The 20,656-nt window shown below is 39.2% G+C and overlaps 1 protein-coding gene across 6 annotated transcripts in view; it reads left to right on the forward strand.

The window, feature by feature from the left end:
• Positions 1 to 20,656, forward strand: part of usp54b (ubiquitin specific peptidase 54b) — a 74,335-nt gene that overhangs the window by 9,728 nt on the left and 43,951 nt on the right. For 4 of the 6 annotated variants that reach the window (XR_002872057.2, XR_013651496.1, XM_023949176.2 and 1 more), the window contains exons 2-3: positions 4,124 to 4,711; positions 12,263 to 12,355. Coding sequence is in view for 3 of the 6 variants with exons in the window: in XM_023949176.2 (XP_023804944.1) it covers positions 4,556 to 4,711; positions 12,263 to 12,355 (249 nt within the window). In the remaining 3 variants the exon portion in view is untranslated. Of the gene's footprint in view, positions 1 to 4,123; positions 4,712 to 6,890; positions 7,064 to 12,262; positions 12,356 to 20,656 lie in introns of those variants that run through there. The other 2 variants (XR_013651495.1, XM_023949179.2) reach the window with 2 other exon arrangements.

Below are 20,656 nucleotides of genomic sequence, written 5' to 3' on the forward strand. Positions count from 1 at the left end.
AGCCTTTCTAGTAGCTCTTTGATAAATTCATTCCGTGTGGAGTTTTTTCTGGGAATTGAAAAAAAATGAAAGACTGGCTTTATTTGGGTGTTCTTGAAACCAGAAACCTGACAATAGAGAACTGAAAACCAGATGCATAAATACACTGAGGGTAATTTACTGAATTAATACAACTATGGATGATCAACCTTAACCTGACAAGGTAAACAGAACATGACAAAAACTGAAAAACCGTCACAAAAATCCAAGTGCAGAGTCGTCACACTATTATATACTATTATATAGTACAACTTATTTTTTTCACAAAGGTTTAAAAAGAGAAAGGTTGTTTTTTAGAACTATCTCCTGTATTGGTTCATGGGTCATCTGATAAAAACACTAATTCCTTCACATGCATTGTCCTTTTGAGGTTAATTGATGTATTTTTAATAAACCACAGGGAATATAGCAGCTGGACTAATGATGAATAAGAGTCTTTAACACTTTTGAAAGACATTGTCAACTGATAACTTTAGTGGTCTCCACACTTAACGCTTTTTCCTATTCATTCATGTTCGTAACAAGCTATACAAGCTGCAATAAAGCAATTGCAAAGTGGAGCTTGACTTCCTTTTTACAAGCATTTCAAATTATTTTTTATGGCAGATATCCTATTGCATGGATTTGAGAAGTTGTTTGAATGCCGTACAAACCTGTGGCCAATTCAGTGACAAAGAAATGTGCTGTGATTTTTTTTCCACAGGTTACGGGATTCTCAGTCAGAACTGCAGTGCAGATGGGATCAAAGGTTTACTCAGGGATCCCCCTGGTTCTGTCCTCAGATAAACTGCTGCCACTGCTAGGAAAAGCACTCAAAGGGAGCATGAGAGACAGAAACGATGATAGCAGAGAAAGGGTGTCAGAGGATGACAAGATGGGAGTGAAAATGCTGCACAAAAAGAAAAACTGATGTAAACAAGGAATGGAGAATGGGAGAAATCTGCTTTAAATCACAACTAAAAACAATACTGTTAAAAGAGCAGCAGTAGATCCATAAAAACAGCAAACTATTTGTGGCCCCATTGGCGTCTATCGATCTACAAGTAATCGCCTGCTGTCAAATGGATACACAGGTCTATTATAAACTGAGAAAGGGCATTTTAGCACCTGCCCCCACTGTTTGTAGTTTCTCATTTAACTCTGATCATCAATGAAGAAGAATTGTAACACAAATGTGGTCTTTTAACATTTCCCTTAGGATAAAATCAATCAACAATGTGCTGCCACAGAAATATTAATGCACTAAACGAGTCCCTGTTATTGCATAAGGTTGTTGGTATTATGAAATCTATCTGCAATTGGATTTTGCCTTTAGTTTCTTTGTGATACTTTTTTGAAAAAGTGGCAGAAACATAAAAGGGCAAATCCTCTCCCAACATTTTCCAGGGTGCTTTTTTTTAAAGCTATTCTGTAGCCTTAAGAGCTTTACTGACAGAAACCCAATCTTTGGAAAGCTTGAAGTCATACTCAGGCTTTGCTGACCACAAACACAGTGTTTACGTCAATGTCCTCGAGTAAACATCACTGAGGTAAAATCTCTAGTGTGTGATAGCTGTCTTGTGCTGCATCTGAGGGCCTGGTCTCCATATATGGGGTCAAGGAATTTGATTGACTTGTGCCTTGACTCGCTCTGGCTTCCAGGAAGTCTCCCCCATCAATACACATCAGCATCACTCTCCATCCCAGCATACGAGTGTGTTGCGAACGCGCTCTCAGCCAGTGCAGCACAGTCTGTCTCTCTGCTAAATCACATGCTTCGGCTTTTCCCCCTGCGTGCCTGCTGCTTGGCCTATTTCCATGGTAACTAGCCTAAGATGTGGGGACTCGCATGCACACTTGCACACACATGAGCAGCACTACAGTAAGGGCTTACCACAGAAATCTTAGTTGTGTGTGGCGGTGGGGTTCGGCCAGAATGAGGATGTGTGATCAGACTCTACACAGGCTCAGCAGGAGACGTGCACGTTTCGAACACATGCGACACATGAGCTTGAGATGCTGTGCTGGATAGGAGAACCTGCACAGTTATTGCCACACTGTTTTTTTTTTTCAGCTGCTTGCAATTTAGATTTGTTTATTAATAAATGAGCTGAGAAGGGGAAAGGGGAGTGTGGGCGTCAGCATAGCATCAGTCCATGCTGCTCACCTGCTCATTGCAGCACACATATGCCCTCTAGCCTTTCGCCAATGGGGCGCTGTAGGGAAAGAAACTGTACCGCCTTTGGAAAAATATGGATGAAAGGAAGAGAAGGTCGGGGGGCATTGCAGATTTGTTAAATAACTGGTGTTGCACAACTACATGTACACACACCCAAACACACACATTGTATTGGGACAAATGCGTCCAGATTTGTTGAAATCATCACCCACGATCACAGTCTTTGCTTTGGAACACTTGCACTGTCATAAGCTTCTCAATATTTCCCTGAGCGCCGATTATGAGATGACATAACAGACCTCTGATAAGTTCCTGTGTCGGGTCACTGATGGACATTTCTGCTGTTGACGTTTGTCATTTTCCCAATCCAATCCACGATACAAGATAAAACACCTAAAGCTCTTCTGGATATGAAGTAGCAGCAAAAAGACCTCAAAATCTAGCAACAATGAGCTGACAGCCATAAACGCTGTTAAGTCTATTGGATCAGAGTTTTCTATAAGGTTCCAAATCTGTGCTAATACATCTGTGGGGTGTATATTTCTGCTCTGATATTTCTGATTAGGGGCACCGTCACGCTGGGTTGTTTCATAATCACCAGTCTTTTTATTTTTCTCTAATAGTGTGATTTATTTGGAATGCATGAATGCTCGCTAGAACTCTGCTGTGGCCCAATGCATAGCTCACCATGAAGATGAACCATCATGCCGTTCAGCAGCGTGGGAGCATCTAGACTTCCAAGAAAACGAACGAGCTGTAGTCAGCCAAAAACAGTGACACAAAGAGCTGCGTACAAATCAGGCATTTACCGTGCATTCAAGAACTGCTGTTTACCAGCACACGCCTGCCACCTACAGTTGGAAGAGGCTTGGTGTGAAATGTCAAAGCGGTTCAAACCTTTTAAATGTTGAACTAGGCTTTTTGTTTTACAGCTCTATTCAGATAAATGAAAGACTTTGTGTCAAATAATTCTGTCTGGGCACAAACCACAATTTTTTATTTCTCCTTCATGATCAACTTTCAAATGGTTGGTACTTGTGTGGATTAGAAGAGACACCATCCACACGTCAATACCAAATCCTAGTCCCTGATTGGTCACAATTCAAGCTGGTTTAACTTGCAATTTTTGGGCTCATTTTATACCTAAAGCCCAAAAAGGGTCATAAAAACCTACATAGCTATGTGTGAACGTAAGAGTTTTGAACGCAGAATGGTAAATACGTTGAAAAAAGAAAAGATAATTAAAATGATTTAAAGAATGGAAACCGCTAAATCATGTAATAACAGTGTTATAACATTTTTCAAAGAGTTTTTTTGAAATACAACTCTAAAATGTTTTGGCATAATCAAAATGTTTAGAGTTTTGAGAGATTTCAAGAGCTAATAAAGGGAAATATGCAACGACTTTTACCCTTAAAGCTACATTTTACATGTGCCCTGTGCGAAAAATTATATTTTGTTTTGGAAGGTCTGACCCAATACAATGTATTCATAGAATCCTAAAGTTCCCCCTAGAATAATGATAAAAACGTATTTGATATTTGCCATATTTACATTAGTCTATATCAGAATATATATCAGCCTCTGAAAAAAATCTACATCCACACATTTCCTTTGAAAGGTGCTGCTTCTACATGACCAGACTTAACAGTTCTTTGCATGTCTGTAGCCTGACACAACCCAGATTTTTATATTAAATCCCCAGAAAGTTACTATGATCTGAAAACAGTGTGATGTTAGGAAAAATACATACAATTTACCATAGAGAGATACACCTTTATGCAAAATCCGACAGATTAGATTAAAGTTAACCTTGATTTTAAAAGCGAACAGTCAGTTTTAATGTCTCACATTTGTATAATCTCATCAAAGGTGGTTGCTTCTCTGTATTCAAGTGCTGACATGCTGTTTTTTTATGTCTTGCAGATAGACGAAAAGGGAAAAAGACTGGAGTCCTCACATGGGAGCAGCTGTGCTGCCTAATCCACTTTCATCTGACAGAATCTGCTAAAGAACTCTTTGGAAAAGCCTTTATGCCTTCAAACGCACGCTTTTAATTCCATGGACCTAAAGGCAGGAAAATAAAAAAGCCAACCCCTGGCTCTTGCTAGTGGACAGATTGTAAAGTAAAAGCACGGCTGGACAGGGGAAGGGTTGTATGGGTGCCAAATCCCCATCTAAGACCCACCACATCTCAACCTACAGCCTCCTCCTCCCTCCTCCACCTCCTTCCACATCTTGCTTCTCCTCTTTCTTCTCATTCTCCACTTTTCTCTCCCATGGGAGTGACATAGAGGCCACTGCTTCTGCGCCGCCCTATCTCCACCTCGCCGTGGAAACGGGGATGTCCAGGTAGTGATGTCGTGGAAGAGGAACTACTTTGCGTCGGGCGGCGGAGCAGCCAGCGGGGTTCAGGGGCTGGTGACCCCGAGAACCATGACCTCTATCGCACCCAGCAAGGGCCTGAGCAACGAGCCGGGACAGAACAGCTGCTTCCTCAACAGCGCTCTGCAGGTCAGTCTGATCAACAACAAAAAAAAAACTGGAGCAATCTGGAGGTATTAAAAGATAAACACGTTTCCTGCTGACCAGATAAGTTAGTCACCTGATCTGAATACCCTGCATGATGTTCTCGCCCACTACCGTCCTCAGTTCTGTGATTTTGCTTAGCATTGTTTTAAAACAGAAGCTCCCAGACTTCAAAGTTTATAACGTGCACAATGTTGTCGTATTTTACGATTCCACTTTTTAAAGTCCTTTCCATCCAGCCAACACACTGCAGTAGGGATGGGATTAATGCCATTTTAACAACTGTTTGCGTGTTTTGGTTGGCCTTGGCCCTCGCCTTTGCAACCTGCTGGTGATGTCTGTGTGTGATGTTGGCACACAACTGCTCACACACATGCAGTTTGTTTTGTTTTCCATTAGACATTTTAATATACAAGACATAAAAAAACCCGGCTTGTTTATTTTATTTATTCATTTTCTTTATCTTGTAGGTTATGCTGCTATTCAAGGAAAGTTCCCATTTTCTAACTTGTCATTTAGAAAATGACCTGAATTGAAGTTGTTTTTTTTTGTTGATTTATTCTTTCGTGTTTGGTATCTTGCAGTCTCTGTGTGTTTGGCCCTTGTATATGTAGGTATGTTGAATAGATTTGGACTTCTTTGTACCGTTTGGCCCAGCTTCTTGTTCAGATTCCTGTTCATTGCCACACTTGGCTCTTGTTAAGCTTGGATGTATCTACAACCATAAAAGCTGTGTTTACTTACTTTGGATTCCTTATCTAAGGTACTGCTGATGGTACAGCATTTTTCTCTGATCTTCCAAAGTTCATTTGTGACCTCTTAGTACTTCTTACGATCTGGACCTACTCACTCTAGGAAACTAGTGCTAATCTACACTAGTCAGACTTTTGCTCACATAGTTGATATAAATCAGAGCCTTAACGGGGATGGTCATTTTACAGACCTATGCAGGAAGTTGACTTGTTGACTAAGTGCTAAGAAACAAAAGGAAGACTTTCTACTACGGTCTGTCCATTAGAGCTTAATGCGTTCCTAAGATGGGTTTATGTTCTGGATTTACTTTGCTGCTACACATACACCAGGCGTGTGTTGTGGGTTCAGGAACGTGCTGTATGCAGTTTCATGAATGCGCCATACGGTCTTCACACCGGACAAGCAGGGAGCAGCAGGGAGGGGCTTCTTCTTCTATTCTTTTTCTACTGTTTGCCAGCGCATGTGTGCCACCTAAAGGTGGAAGAGGCTTGGTGAGAAATGTTGACTATTGCTCCAGGCTTTTTCCTCTATTCCAACACATGAAAAACTTCAATCATTAATTTCTTCTTCATGTTCACTTTTCAACCGGTTGGCACTTTTGAAAATGACACCACCCATACGTCACTATCAAATCTGAGTCTCTGATTGGACAAAGTTTGGTGTGTAGTGTTTAAGTATGATGGATTAGAGAACTGCTCTACGATGGCTGTACCACATATCAAATATGTTTAGGTGCTTGTTTTCTGGGTTGTAAAGATGTAAGCACGAACGACTCCTTTGTTTTACTTTAGCAAATCAAAGTACACTATATATTGACTCTTGAGGTATGTATGTAGAACCTTGGCATTCATTCATGGGTACCAAATGTTTTGTTTAATATTAATTCAGGACAGCAGGAAGTTTTTAAGGGAAAAGAAAACACACAAACAGTACAAAAAATGTCACTTCCACAATCAATGCACTTGCAGAATTACACACTAAATGCGAGCCGCTGATGTTCCTATAGCTCATAGGATCCCTTCAAGTTTCCTTCACCCGACAGCTCCCCCTTTAGTCGTGTGTCCGCCATTGTGCTCGAGGACCAACTATAGCTCAATACTATTGCCTCAGCAAGAGTTCTGCTGAAGGTAGGCGTTGACGATCCTTTTGACCAAAAGGTTTTCGCCCCAACCTCACTAAATGACGGGCACATGGGGTACCTCTGTGGGTGTTGAAACTATGGCGTTGAATCATGAGATCTTTTGCTGATGCACTCAAAGATTTAGGGAATACACCTCTGCAGCGCTTAGGTCCTTGAGATTTTGCGTAGTCAGGTTAAATGTTTCCCACACACACAAACACACACACACGTTCCTTGACTACTGTCTTGATAAAGAGAGGGGGGGGGGGGGGGGGGTGGAGTTTGCTGAAGTGGGAGCGGAGTGATCGGGCACAAGATTGGTGAGAGTCGAAGGGATAGATGCTACGAGGGAAAGTCTGATCAGACGAGAAAACGGGATGCGGAGTATACAGTATGAAAGGTACGAGGAGAAGACTGATGAGGATGCTGAGAGGAGGAAGAAGGGAGTGAAGGAGTCCCGTAAGGTAAGGAGGAAAAAAATAGTATAAGGAGAGGAAAGGAGGGAGGGAGACCAAAAAGACAAAGTGAAGGACATTAAGTTTACTTGAGAGGTGAAGAAAGTGCCGCAACAAAGGATGCATGCGAGGCAGCGAGAGAAGTGGGCCACGCCAAGGACACATGAACACACACACACACGCACACACAGAAGCCAGGATGTTTAGCAGGACACAGATGAACGAGGATAAACTGTGGGAAAGGACTGAGCTGCTTTTGGCAGGGCATTTTTGTGAGACTTTGTGTGTGCGGACCATCTTGTTTCGTGTGCCATTCATGTGTGTTGGCATAAAATTTTCACTTGAACAGCAACCTTTTAAAGTTTACGCTGCTTTATGAGCTGCAAGGCTTCACTTAAGTAGTTTTATTTGTTACTTTGGCTGACAACATTGAAAATTATCAGTATTGTGAACAATTTCTGAGCCAATAAAACAAAGCTAAATGTCATAATTAAGGTCATAGTTGGTGTTTTTTCTTATTAGTCATGAGAGATTTTGCACAAAAACAGTTCCTAGTTTTTTCACCGTGCTGTGCTAACAGAGAACCACTCACTTTTGCCCTCAGGGGTTCTCTTGGAACTTGCTGCTGCTGCTGCAGTGGAACTGCTGTGTGGCAGCAGCAGCACAATCAGCAGCAGAGAGAGTGCATTTGTTCTGGGAAAATTCATAGAACAAGACGGCAAAAAGGTCCAAACAGCAGCTTTTCACACAGGTAGAGAGAGGTAAAATAGCTAAATGAGGAGCCAGCAGCCATAAACATACAGAAACATGAATCTAAGTGCTCGGCCTTAGTGTTTGTGTTGTTATTTAATGTAGTGGTTTTTAGCTGTACCTTAATTTGTTTTTTTTCTAGTTACATGAAGCCCCTTGATCTTTTATTAAAAGCAGCTGTAATTTACTTCAATTCTTTTTTTAAATGAATGACTTTTCTTGATAATAGCGTTTATTAATTTTGCTTTAATTTTTTTGAATCTCCTGTTGCCAGATTACATTTGGTATGACTGAGATTGTTTGAGAGTATTTTTTTTCTTCTGCATCATGCGCTGGATTGACTTGAACAGAAGTTAACTGGAAGCTGTGAAGCCAATTATGCAATGCTGCAGTCCCCTGCAGTTCGAAAAAATACAAAGTGGGTAAGCAACTTTTCAGTATGTGACCAAGCAAAACAGTTTAGTGGTAATTCTAGTTTTTTTAGGTCCACTGCAGGATTGGTTAAGGAAATTGAACCCCTATTTAGTTGCTGTATCCACTTTATACTGCAGAGGATTACAGCCGATTGGAGTCTGTATGACAGTGGGGGAGATGAGGTTCACCCTGTTTATAGGGCCTTTTACTATAAAATATTTATGTATGCCTGCTTATTGATGACAAGAGTCATCAAATGCTGATAACAGAATGAAGCTATAATTCTCAATTCTGAATTACATATTTTTTAAGTTTCAGTTTTTTTGCAGTTAACCAGTTTACAGTTCTCTTTAAAGAATTTTGGCTGTTGCAAATGATAAAAGTATCATGCTAAAAGCAACAAAAAAGTATCCCAAAATTGAGCAGATGATGTAACTGGAGACTAGAACAGGAGGAAGTTGGGACATGGAGGACAGAGATTTGACACGGACAGCCGTGTGAGGAAGAGTAAGATTAGAAAGATCTGTTTAATGGTTTAATGAAAGGTTTGAACCATAGAAAACGTTTTTTTTTAATAAGAATATGAATTGTAAAAAACCTTTTTAAAACACCCAAGTATACCCAAGCCTAACCCTAACCCTTTATTTATAAAGTCTTTAAAACCCGAGGACCAAAGGCACAAGATCACTCAGGTCATATAAAAAAGACTACCGTAGTTTGTAAAAAGTTAAAAGACATAATAAAATACCACAAAATGAATTCAAACATAACAAAAAGATTTGACAGTAGTTTGAAGGCCAAAGCCAAGAAATTGGTCTTCAAAAAAAGTAATTATAAACATTTGTACTCTCATTCAAATGAGCAGACATATAGGTTTAGCTGTATAATATATAACAGTCCTTGCAGGGTCAACAGGAGCAACATTAGTGTCCCTAAAGACTGTGTGTTCTCCAAAAGTGACAGGATGTTGTATTGTGATGAATTGACTTCTGTAAGTCTACATTTGTCTTGATATAGGAGACGTTTCCCCACTATAGCTTATGTTTATCTCAAACAGAGAAAGTCATATATATATTTGTCAAAAGAGGCAAAAATGGGTGTTTCAAGAAGTAATTAAGGTGGTTGATCACCGGTGTACTGGGGCCTCAACGGTGCACTATTTGGTCTGATTTACATTACGATCCATGCTTTCAGTTCACTCAGTGCGCTTTGGTCAGTGGGTAAACAGATCCCACAAAGCGTGCATTCCAACGGCCAGCTTAAAACTGAGTAAAAAGATCTCATCGGGTCAACTTGTTAGTAGTACCTAGTAAGGTTTTGTTTTCATTCTTTTCACTTTTCCTAGTCAGGCAAGTTGTTATTTTTTAAATAACGCATATTGTTCTAACAAAAAAAAGAAGATTTTTTTCCTCCTTTTTATTAATTTTTTTGTTTCGTTACTTTCTTACGTTCTGTGTGGGAAATTACCAACAGAAGGAATATATATATATATATATATTTATATATATATTTATTTTCCATCTTAAACTGTAATTTTAAACATTTTAGCACCCCGTGTGAAGTGCATCTTGCAGCCATACTTGCATGCATTTTTTTGGTGCAGTCCCACAGCTAACATTAGATACTCGACACTGCAGTCAGGGAGCATCATGGGATTGCACCGATGTTTTTGCTTAACGGAATGACCATTTTCCTGTCAAACACTCACGGGGGTTTTAGCTTTTCAGTTTCATGAGGTTCAAATGAAATTTATTTCCGAGGACTCTGAATAAGCCAAAGCTGCATAAATAACTAAAAACAAAATGAATATAAAATTGAATAAACAGGGAAGTTATAAATGAAATATAACAAATATGATATGGGTTTGCTAAGGACCAGCTGTGTGTGCGTGTGCAGTGTCACCCGAGTGTTGCAAATGAATATAAAATCCAAAATCCTTAACCTGGATGAGTTGCCAAATGTAACCAAGTCTCAGAAAAAAGCAAGAATAAGTAAAAACCTTTAAATATATAAGCCTGCAGGTACTAAGACAGAGCTAAAATCTTTCTCACAGAAAATGCCATTTTCAATCAACACTGTGTTAAAAAAAAAGTAAATGTAAATAAAGTTTTAATATCTTTTAAATACACAACTTAGATGATAAAAAACATACTAAAAAAACCTATTGACCACAGGATTTATCAATGAATATTAACAAACAAATGTGTATTTTCTGTGCCCTTTAAATGTAAAATCTATGTTATATTTTGCATTTTATTACATAAACCTCACTCAATTTTTTATAAAATCCCCACTTCAGTGTTTTTCAAACTTAAATTTAAAGTTCTTTCAAATATATGGCACATTTTGACACTTTATTTCTCTTAAATGACTTTATTCAGTTCCTGTTTTCATAGTTCCTGCAAAGTCCCCTTCCTGAAACCAAGAAGAGGACATTTTTTTTTAACCAAAAAATGCCTGAGGCTTAAAAAGTAAAGAATGAGATAGATGAAGTAAAAGAGGGGTGCAATCAGAGAGGGCCTGACAGAGGGACGGTATGGGGAGAGTCTGCCCTCCTTGTGGTTGCTGCAGTGCCGTGCAGGGAGTCGATTCATCACGACCAAATAAAAAGAGAGGAGGAGAAACAGCGAAGAGAGAAAGATAGAATGCAAACTCTGGCGTCAGCATGCAGTCTGTCATCCGCCGCTCCCTCTTCCCTCCACTTATCACTCTCCTGAACACACACTCCAAAAAGTGCAGGCCTGTATTTGCAGAGGTTGCTACCCGTTCCTCTGCTGTGTGCTCGTCTTTTGCTTACATGGAAACTTTATGCATGGTCCAGTGTGTTCTGCAGAGGTCCTGAAGGACATTGTTGAGTCAATATTATCTTACAGTGAGCTGAATTAATACATCGTATTCATTTTTTTGCATACAAAAAATAAAAAGAGTAGTCACCTTGTTTCTCTTCTAGTTTTTTTTCCTGTTAATATCTTTGAGGTGCCATTTCTTCTCACATCTGCTTTTGCCTATCATTTATAAAAGGTTAAGGAGCAGGGAGCATGCTCAGTGGGACCTCCTGGCTAAAACAATTAGCTAAAAATGGCTGACAGCCAAACTGATCTGCAGACTTTCAGGCTGATTCTCTGCAGCCACTTAGTTCTTTGATTTTTGCAGTGCCAGAAAACTCGATTTAGCTTCCTATTTTTCAGTGTGAAGGAATTTACTGTGGTTTACACAGAGGAAAACACTCTGAAAATATTTGCAAATGTATGAATAAAATCAAATAGAACAGAAAATATACAAAAGAGAAAGAAATAGAATTGAGACCTAGAGTTTACTGCCATTTCCTCCTTTGTGAAAATTAGTTTGGCCGATCCAGAAAGGTCTGCTTGAAAGTGGATGGAGGCTGAGGTTGCCATGGCAATGTCTGATTCAGTATGAAGGTAACTGAGGGGTCATTTGCAGCAGATTTGGATGCGTTTGAGCTCAAATGTAAAGCAGAAACAACACAATGAATCAGAAGATGCAGCTGACTGGAAAGTTTTACTTTTGCAACAGCAGAAAAATTATCTGCTGTTGTACTCAGGATATCAGTCTCTGATTTCTACTCTGACAAGGAAGGGATTCATGTTATATCAAACTGTTTCCTTTTGAGAGATGGATCTTGAAATCAGTTTTAGAAAATGCTTGTTACATTAGAAGGATCCCGTCACACTTCAAATGAATAAAGAGACCACCAAAGCTGCAGTTTAATGAACGGCTGACTACAGGAAAAGAAGTGAACTTTGATCAGATGCTTGAAAAATTGGGAACTTGGATCTTCCTTTTTCAGATTTGTTGACATTTAAGTGGTGGGTTTGCTCATTTCTTTTTTGCAGTCCTCAGTCTGCATGCATTTATTTTGAAACTTGTGCTGCAAAGGCAAGAAAAGAATCTTTTATTCCATCCAACACTCAGTCGGGTAGAGCTGTGAAGGTAAATAGGCAGAAAAAAATGATGGAAGAAACCCAGAGAACAGTTCCAGTTGAATGAGTGACTAAGAGCTACTTCATTTTTGTCTTGCAGGTTTTATGGCACCTTGACATCTTCCGCAGAAGCTTTCGACAGCTGACCACTCACAAGTGCATGGAGGACTCCTGCATCTTTTGTGCTTTGAAGGTAAATACTGTGGCATGAAACCTGCAATTAGTCACTATGACTATGCTGCTTCAATAGAGTTCCCAATGAGTTTCAAACATATTCGGATTTTGGAAATATATTTTTTAATTTCCTATTCTGTATCAACAATCCTCTAAAGAAAATGACAGGTCATCTTTGACATAAATAGGCACATAAGATGCAGCTGAAAAAGATAAATGAAATACATAAAAATGAAATACATAAAATATGCCATTTGAATGAGACGAGTTGGCTTATTCCAAGATAAAAACTCCTGTGTTTTTATTACGTTTTCTTATCCATTGAGATTTGCAGTATACTAATCATACCAGTGAGGTAGAATGCTTCCTGATTTAACTGCAGCAGCACCGCTTTGTGCAGAGACACTCGACGTTTGGAGGAAGCTGCTCTTCCTCTGGCTAACACAGCAGGGAATTTTCCTGCAGCAAACACACTTAATTATGTTTAGGTGCTTCAAAAGAAATAAAAGTTCAAATGGTGTTGGATAAAAACCCGCTTTTTGGTGACATTTTAGCACCAGTTTCAGCTTATGATTAAAGAAAGACAAAGTAAATCTCATAGAAAAAGGTAAAAGTAATAAACATAATATAATGTTTTGACCGCCCTTATCTAACTTTTAAAAACCCCTTTATTCCTAAATTAATTTTTACTTTAATGATCTCTTCCTCTCATTGTCACTAACTTCTTTTTGTTATTGTCTTCCTCAATTTAGGTAATTAAAAAAAAAAGCAGTTCACAAATAATTGCAAGCTGGAAGTTAGACCAAAGTAGTACAAAATAATCTCAGGAAAGAAAGAAAACTCACAGAATTCCAAAAATGACAAAAATGTTTTAAATAATAGGGAGTATGGAAAAAAGAAAAAAACAGGAAAGTCTGGCAAGAGACAAACTGAAACCTTGAGTCTGTCTGTCCACTAATAGGATTTTTTTATTTTCTATTATTAATTTGCTGCATCCTATTAACAGGACATCTTACAGTACTTGTTCTCTTTTTTGTTAATTTTAAACTATATGTGGGGTTGGCTTACTGAAATAAAATAACAATAACTGGATAGTTGTGGGTTAAATCACTGTTGCATTTATTTCTAGAAACAAAGATCCAGAAAAACCTGTCAAAACAACCATTTGTTGCATCACTGCAGGACTTTTTTCGGAACTTTTTCCGCTGGTTGCTCCGCTGCATCAGGACAAAAGTTTGGTGCATTTAACAGCACAGACTTTAAGGGTCACTTTCTTTTCTGAAATTGTTGTGCTGGCACAGAAAGGGAGATGGGACACTCAAGCAGAGCGTTTATCGCCGCATAAAATGTTGTTTTATGGCGGCATTGGGCTTTTTCAGTGGACATAGTTTCAGCAGAGTGACAGTAGTTCAATAGAAATTCACCTGTTGAGTAGTGAATCGTTGGCGCAGAACTAGCCCGCCCCCACTTCCCATCACCTTTCTGTTTAAACTCTTTTCTACTAGCTGAACTTACCGCTGCATAAAAATGGCGAGCAATATTGAAACTATCCAGTCCTAACAGTTTTGAGCAAGAACTGTCATTTTGACCTTAATTATCTTTATACATGACCTCCATCATCAATATGTTAATAATACCAAAACCACTATTTTCATTGGAATGGGTCTTTAATATGTACACACTAGAGGAATTTTTTTTAACAATAAAATCTCCCAGCACCCCAAATCTTCCATATAACTTACTAAATTATCTGCATACATTTAGATTTTTAATTTGGTCACCAAATTAGTGGCCTTCTTTAGCCTTGTCACCCATAACAACTACTGTATGCGCGTTTATGATGATGGGAGGCGTTGGGTATGATGTGCTCTGATGTAGCAGTGTGTGTATGCGTGTGTGTGTGTGTGTGTGTGAGATCCACATGTCGCTCTGTCTCCAGTGCTTCTCTGTAATTAATTGGCTGAGGAAAAGTGCTGAGCCAGCACAGCCCACGCCGGGATTCAGCTCCCACTGAAAACACACAAGCCGCGCTCACATGTTAGGCTGCGACAGGCGCGCACATCTCCGTTAGCACGCTCATATGTAAATATCAAGGGGTTCACATACACCCGCTACTTTTCATCAACTGTTCTGCCATCTAATAAACTCACATTGTTATTAGTGTCTGTGTATTACTGCACTATCATGGAGATTAAAGTCCCAGAATTACAGAGCAGAGGCCAAAATTGAGTCCAACTTTCCTACCAGCAAACCAAAGACATGAAGGATGATTATGACTTGTTTCACTTTGGAGTGGAGGTGCGGATTTGGGTTTATTGGCCTCAGATAAGGACTCTGCATTGTTGCAAACAGAAGTTCAGATGCTGCCTGTAGCCACCTTTCCTGATATCACTGCAACACTTTGTCTCCCTCAGCAGTAAAACAGTCTCACACAACCCAATGCCGATATCTAAACACACACAAGCGCACACATAGCAATGAACAAAGAGAAAAAGAAGGAAGGAGGCAGAAAAGGAAGGAGAAAAAAGGCAGGGAGATGAATGGATGTGGGGTTGGCACCGACGACTTCTGCCAACACTTCTGCTCATGCACATGCAAGAACACATGCGCCCATATATGCCGGTGCACACACACTTCCTTCTACAAACTCCACTGCCTCCTCACTTCCCTCCCTCCTTCTGTAGGGTATATTCCCCCTCCATTCTCCTTGGTGCAATGCTGCAGTCAGCGCAGTCACCATATCATACACACACCCACACACACACACTCGCACACACTTTTCCTTCCTCTCTTTCCCTGTTTCTCTTTTCTCACGGACACACATACACCCTCCCCTCAATCAGCACGACCGCATTACCTTTCCCACTGCCAAGCCTCCGCCTGCACACACTCTAATGAAGTCTATTCTTTTATAACATTTTCACACTGTTATGATCACAGCCATTATGGTAGACGGCTTCCAAAATGTCAGCTGACGTCACGGCATGATTAAAATCCCAAGAAAAATGAGTAATATTGTGGGACTCTTGTTCTGAATATAGTTTCATTTGGTGGTTCATATCTAAATGCGGCACCGATATGAGGTTTGCTTTTATGTCTAATATCAGAATCTATTTATTTTTTCTTTTGGCGAGGGCCAATACTATGACGATAAACTGCTCTAAGTTGTTTAAAGTTGTACTTGAACTATTTATCTGCTGAAAAATCAGTGTTGTGTTGAGATTTGTAAAAGATAGAAAACCAGCATTTATTGTCACATCCAATGACTGTAAATACCTGGTTATGGTCATGTGACCCACTGGGTTTTGTTGAGCCAGTTTTTGGCCCTACTTGTGAGGTCTCATTATAACAATGAGATGGGACGATTAGTGGGAAAAACAAGCCTGTTAGGTGTTAGAATTTGACAGTAACAGTCAAAAGACCAATCCCCTGATCAGACCAGACCTAAAAGTCAAAGTAAAATAAGCGTATGTTGTACCTACAGTTCAAACTAACAGCAATAGATATTTAGTATAGTCAAATACAGGTAGGTAAAAATATTTTATTGCCACTGCAGTGCAAGTATGTTTATTTCTGCACAATTTCCTAAGTTGAATAGAAATTGATATTTTTGTGCAGTAGCACCCCTAATGGTTTGTTAGTGAACCACAGCTGGCTCTGTTTAACACTAACACCAGAGATGTTGCCACGGACACCTAAATAACACATGCTTTTTGAATTACCATAAGTCTTTGACTGTTCTGACCATTAATGTAATACCAATGGAATCTTTATGTCACTTTACACCAGGAAAGATGGCGGAGTTAAAACATTTTATATGGGGGGAGGGGGGCAGAAGACTTTGGAAGAGTGGCAAATGAGAACAGTGTTACAAAAGAAAGGATCAAAATTATTTAATTATTTCAAACAGTTCTATTATTGTTGCTTTTGTTAATAATACTGAAACAGCAGTTGCTTTAGCTGAGTTGCTATTACTCGTAGCAAAAATTAACAAAAATGTGTAGAAATTCATGAAAAGATAAATATGCACCTTTAATGTGGAATTCAAGCACAAAAAGAGATCAAATACCGTAAATCAACATACTGGACCTTCACGACAACAGGAACTATATATTTGTAAATAATTCTTTAAATTCTTTAAACTTTTGTCAATATAAATACACAATTCGATATCCCTTTCTAATATGAAGTTCAAGTGTAATGCTTAAAGAAGCTTGCATTGAGAATTTCTTCATCGTTGTTGATAACGATACTAATATTGACTCAAATATGGGGGGGCGGACCTTCTCGCTGGAGGGCAGCTGCCCTCCACTTGCCCCTCTGTAGCCCCTCCACTGCTTAATGTTAGTAAAAATGTTGCATATCAATACTTTACTAACTTTATGTTGGTAAAGTAGCGGCATTAAGCCGTTTTCTCATTGATTACTGTAAAGTGGTGTATATCAACGCTAAGCTGCTGTTCTCCGCTTCAGAATCAGCTGGAACTACGTTAATTGCGTAAACAGTTAAAGAATTATAGTAGTTCAAAAGAATGTCCATGATGGAGCTAAAGCTTCAGTGTAAAAGGTTAAAATAATTTTCAAACCAACTTCAATGCAGAATTCAATTGCTGTTTCGTATTGATCATTTCCGAATGTATTGACATTCTGCAAAAAGTATTGGTAGGCAGTCTTGGCATAGACACCAAAGCAAGTCGAGAAAAAATTTATTTCGTAAGGTCAACTCAAGTCTACAAAAAAAACAGAAACTTTGAGTAAGAAGCTCTGAAAGTTTAGCTGTTCTTGCTGAAAGAAGTCATTCTATTAAGATTCTAGAGTTGTGTTGGACCAACAAAACATGTTTAGAAGTGTTTTCTACCATAATATCAGGGATCATTGATCATCCGTACCTACAGTGCATCTAAAATTTTTATTCATCCTAAAGAAAGGCAGAGGAGTTAAGTTTGACTCACTCTTGACTACACTTCAGCTTGCTGACCTAAAGGTGCAGGAGACACGAGGATCATCTTACACAAACTTCACATAATCCTTTCACTTCCAGACTCTTCACTCTTTAGTCTTGCTCTCTTTTTTTATCCAGTGTCAAATCGTAATAGCAAGAAGGGTCAAAGTAAGATAAAGAGGAGACGAATTTGGGAAAATGCAATGTTCATGTAAAATAATGGACCAGTGTCAGGTGTTTTTTCGGACAATCTTTATGCTGCTTTTTAATTGAAGTTGAATTATTCCTTACACATCCGCCTCCCACCTGTGAGTCTACTTTTAGGTCCTCACTTCTACTTACTCACCATGACAACTCTGGATCTTGAAATAAAACGGAGCTATACCAGTATTTTTCCCCTTATAAAGTCATTTTCCTTTGTCTAATGCTACATATGCACCAGACATGTGATGCGCTCTCAAATATTAAAGGCCATGCTTCAATGGACTTTGAATAATTTTAAGAAAAAAGGAGTTTTCAGTGTTAGAGAATGGCTGTCGCAGTGTATTTATTGGTGTTTACATTGGACTGTAGCTACCAGATTTGCGCACGTGTCTACATTTGAGAGAGGGTTGGTGCGAAATGTTGAAACAGACTTGGTGTCATAAAATTCTCCTGGGCACAAACCGCAATTATTAATTTCTCCTTCATGATCAGTTTTAAAACGGTTTGCACTTCCGTATTTGGAAAAGGACGCTACCAATACATCACTACCAAGTCCGAGTCCCTGAGTGGTCAAAGTTTAACTGGCTTAACTTACAAAATGCACAAAACGTACCAAACGTGCATTTAATGACCACATGTTTTGTATGTAGAGCCAGAAAACGGACCTAAAAAGTTGGGTAGCAACATGTAAAAGCAAGAGATTTAAAGCCCGAAACATGCTTTAATGCACATTTACAATGACTTTTGGTTGCTTAAATGTGTATTGGTGTAAATGTAACATAAGGGTGTTGTCAGACTGTACACATTTGGTTCGCTTAAAGCGAACCAGAGTTTGTTTTCCACGTAATCTAGTCTGAATGCACCCAAGCGGACTCTGGTTTGGGATCAGAAATCGCTCTCGGACCCATCTTTCAAGGTGGTCTCAGTTCGTTTTCAATGGGACAGAGCTTCGGTTCGCTCTGAGATTCCTTAGTCATAATACAATCCTTCCTCAGAGCGGAACAACTGAACCAAAACGGCCACCGTAGCTGACGTAAACAGAGTAGGAATAAAGCAACAAATGAGTCGTGGACATATCTAAAGCACCGATTGTTGTTTTATCGAGCAGTAAAAATTGTCCAACTGTTTACTTGTTAGAACATTTATTTTAACAGCGTTAAAAACGGTGAGACACAGCATTGAAAAGTGGTCAGATGAATGGAGGTTCATTAAAACGACTTTTAAATTGATGCACATTGCTTTTCCCTGTTTTCCTGACAATCAATATTTCATAAAGACTTATCAGAATACCTTCATACCGACGTCTCCTCAGAACTTGAGTTGCTAGCATCCTCTGGGTTAAAGCACACGGCACGTCTCTTTGGCAGTGACCGCCTTGTAGCATGCCTCTGTTATAAGCAAAGTAACAAGTAAAAAGTGTTCCCCACGTTTAAAAATGGTAATTGACATATACATTTTTTAAAAGTTAACTGTCCTGTTAAAGATTGTAAAGTGCAGCATGTGTCTCTTTTGCTTGTTGTTTTGACCCGCCCTCATAGTTCCTTGCCAATCACTGAAGAGTTCTTTAGTCATGTGTTGTTTACAAGTTTTGGTTCGTAACAGAATTGGCCCCTTTATGCCAGTTTGAATACAGACAAAACACAAGGTTCAGGACAAATTTAGCAGACAGATATAACAGCAAACGATTTAGCAAATCAATCATTCTTTTCCATCCTTTTTAATACTAATTCCATAAGTGTATCTCTGTATGTTTAACAGCAGTAGCCCTGGCATTTTGTCAAAAGTTGCCATCACTTATTGTCTTAAACTTTAAACCTTTTACACTTATTTTACTACATCTCAGGTAAAGTCAAATATTGGTAATAATATTTTATTTTCCAAAATTTCAAAGTCACAGATCAAATCTTTCACTTTGGTCCAGGTAACTTGTTTAAACCTTAAAGATGGAGTATTTAATATAATTTTCTGGAACGCTAGGAAGCTGATTAGAGACACTGGCATATGCTGAGCTTTCGGCCAGCAGTCATGTGGTGTACATTTATTAAGATCTCACATTTGCATCCCTTGACCTTCAGTAATGTTCAGGACAAGCCCTAACAAGCCAATTAGGCCTCAGACCTTGGTGAAAGATATCTGAGCGCTCAGATCTCCTGGGGTGGTCAACACTCTGCGTATTTCATCTTTAACTTTTGTTGAGATAAACTTTGGTGGGATCAAAACGTTGCAGAGGTCGGTTCATCTAGTTTGGCCTCTCACAGTAGGTCACAGTAGGATATATTTGGTACTCTTATTTACTGTAATTAAATTAAAGGTAATTTTGATTAAATGTTTGAAATAAAAAAACAAGGTTTAGTGCATTATAGATGATATAAATTGTGCAGGAATGTTCTAAGTTTTAATAAACACACAGGTGTCTCGCATAAAATATTAAGGTTGTAGGGCGCTCTGTGAGCCCGTAGAGCTAAAATGTTTAAAAACATTTTTATACTGGGATGTTGGGCGTGGCCGGTGATAGTAAACACTTGTACAACACGTTTGGGTAAGTAAGGGTGAAGTAGGTGAGATGCAGGTGTGTCTTACAGATTTTCACCTCCCGCACCCCCCCCCTGAACCCTATGAACTGTGTAAGGATTCCTTTAGTGCTGTTTAGATGGTACGTGTGTGCTCCTCGCTCACAGCATGACTGCTATAATTTAGGACATTAAACAATCACTGCGTAGTTTGTGTTGTCATCCTACGGACATTTACTTATCACCTGCACACCCCGTTCTTGCAGCATTGGCACGTGGTCAATAAGGAGCCAGTACTCGCACCCTACCATTGACTAAAGTGTGGCGTAATGGCACCGTAACACAGCATCACCCATTCATCACAAATGCGTGCAACTTACATTATCCTTAAAAATACTTCACAATTACCTCACGCACGAAAAATTGTATGTTTCCTTTTCATGACGTCCTTTAAGGTGGCCGCATGAACCTCTAGAGCAGTGTTTCTCAACCTTTTTTGAGCCAAGGCACACTCTATCCTTGACAAAAATCCCACGGCACACCAGCATCCAAAAATGGAAAAAAGGAGAAACTCATAGTCTGTATTGATGGACAGTCCCTCCACAATCTCACATGCCTTTTTGTGACAATTGTGGCATATTTTTTCTAAAATATGTAACAAAAGT

Source organism: Oryzias latipes, chromosome 19 (assembly GCF_053564925.1).
Source record: "Oryzias latipes strain Hd-rR chromosome 19, Olatipes_Hd-rR_3.1".
In the NCBI taxonomy this organism is placed as follows: Eukaryota; Metazoa; Chordata; class Actinopteri; order Beloniformes; family Adrianichthyidae; genus Oryzias; species Oryzias latipes.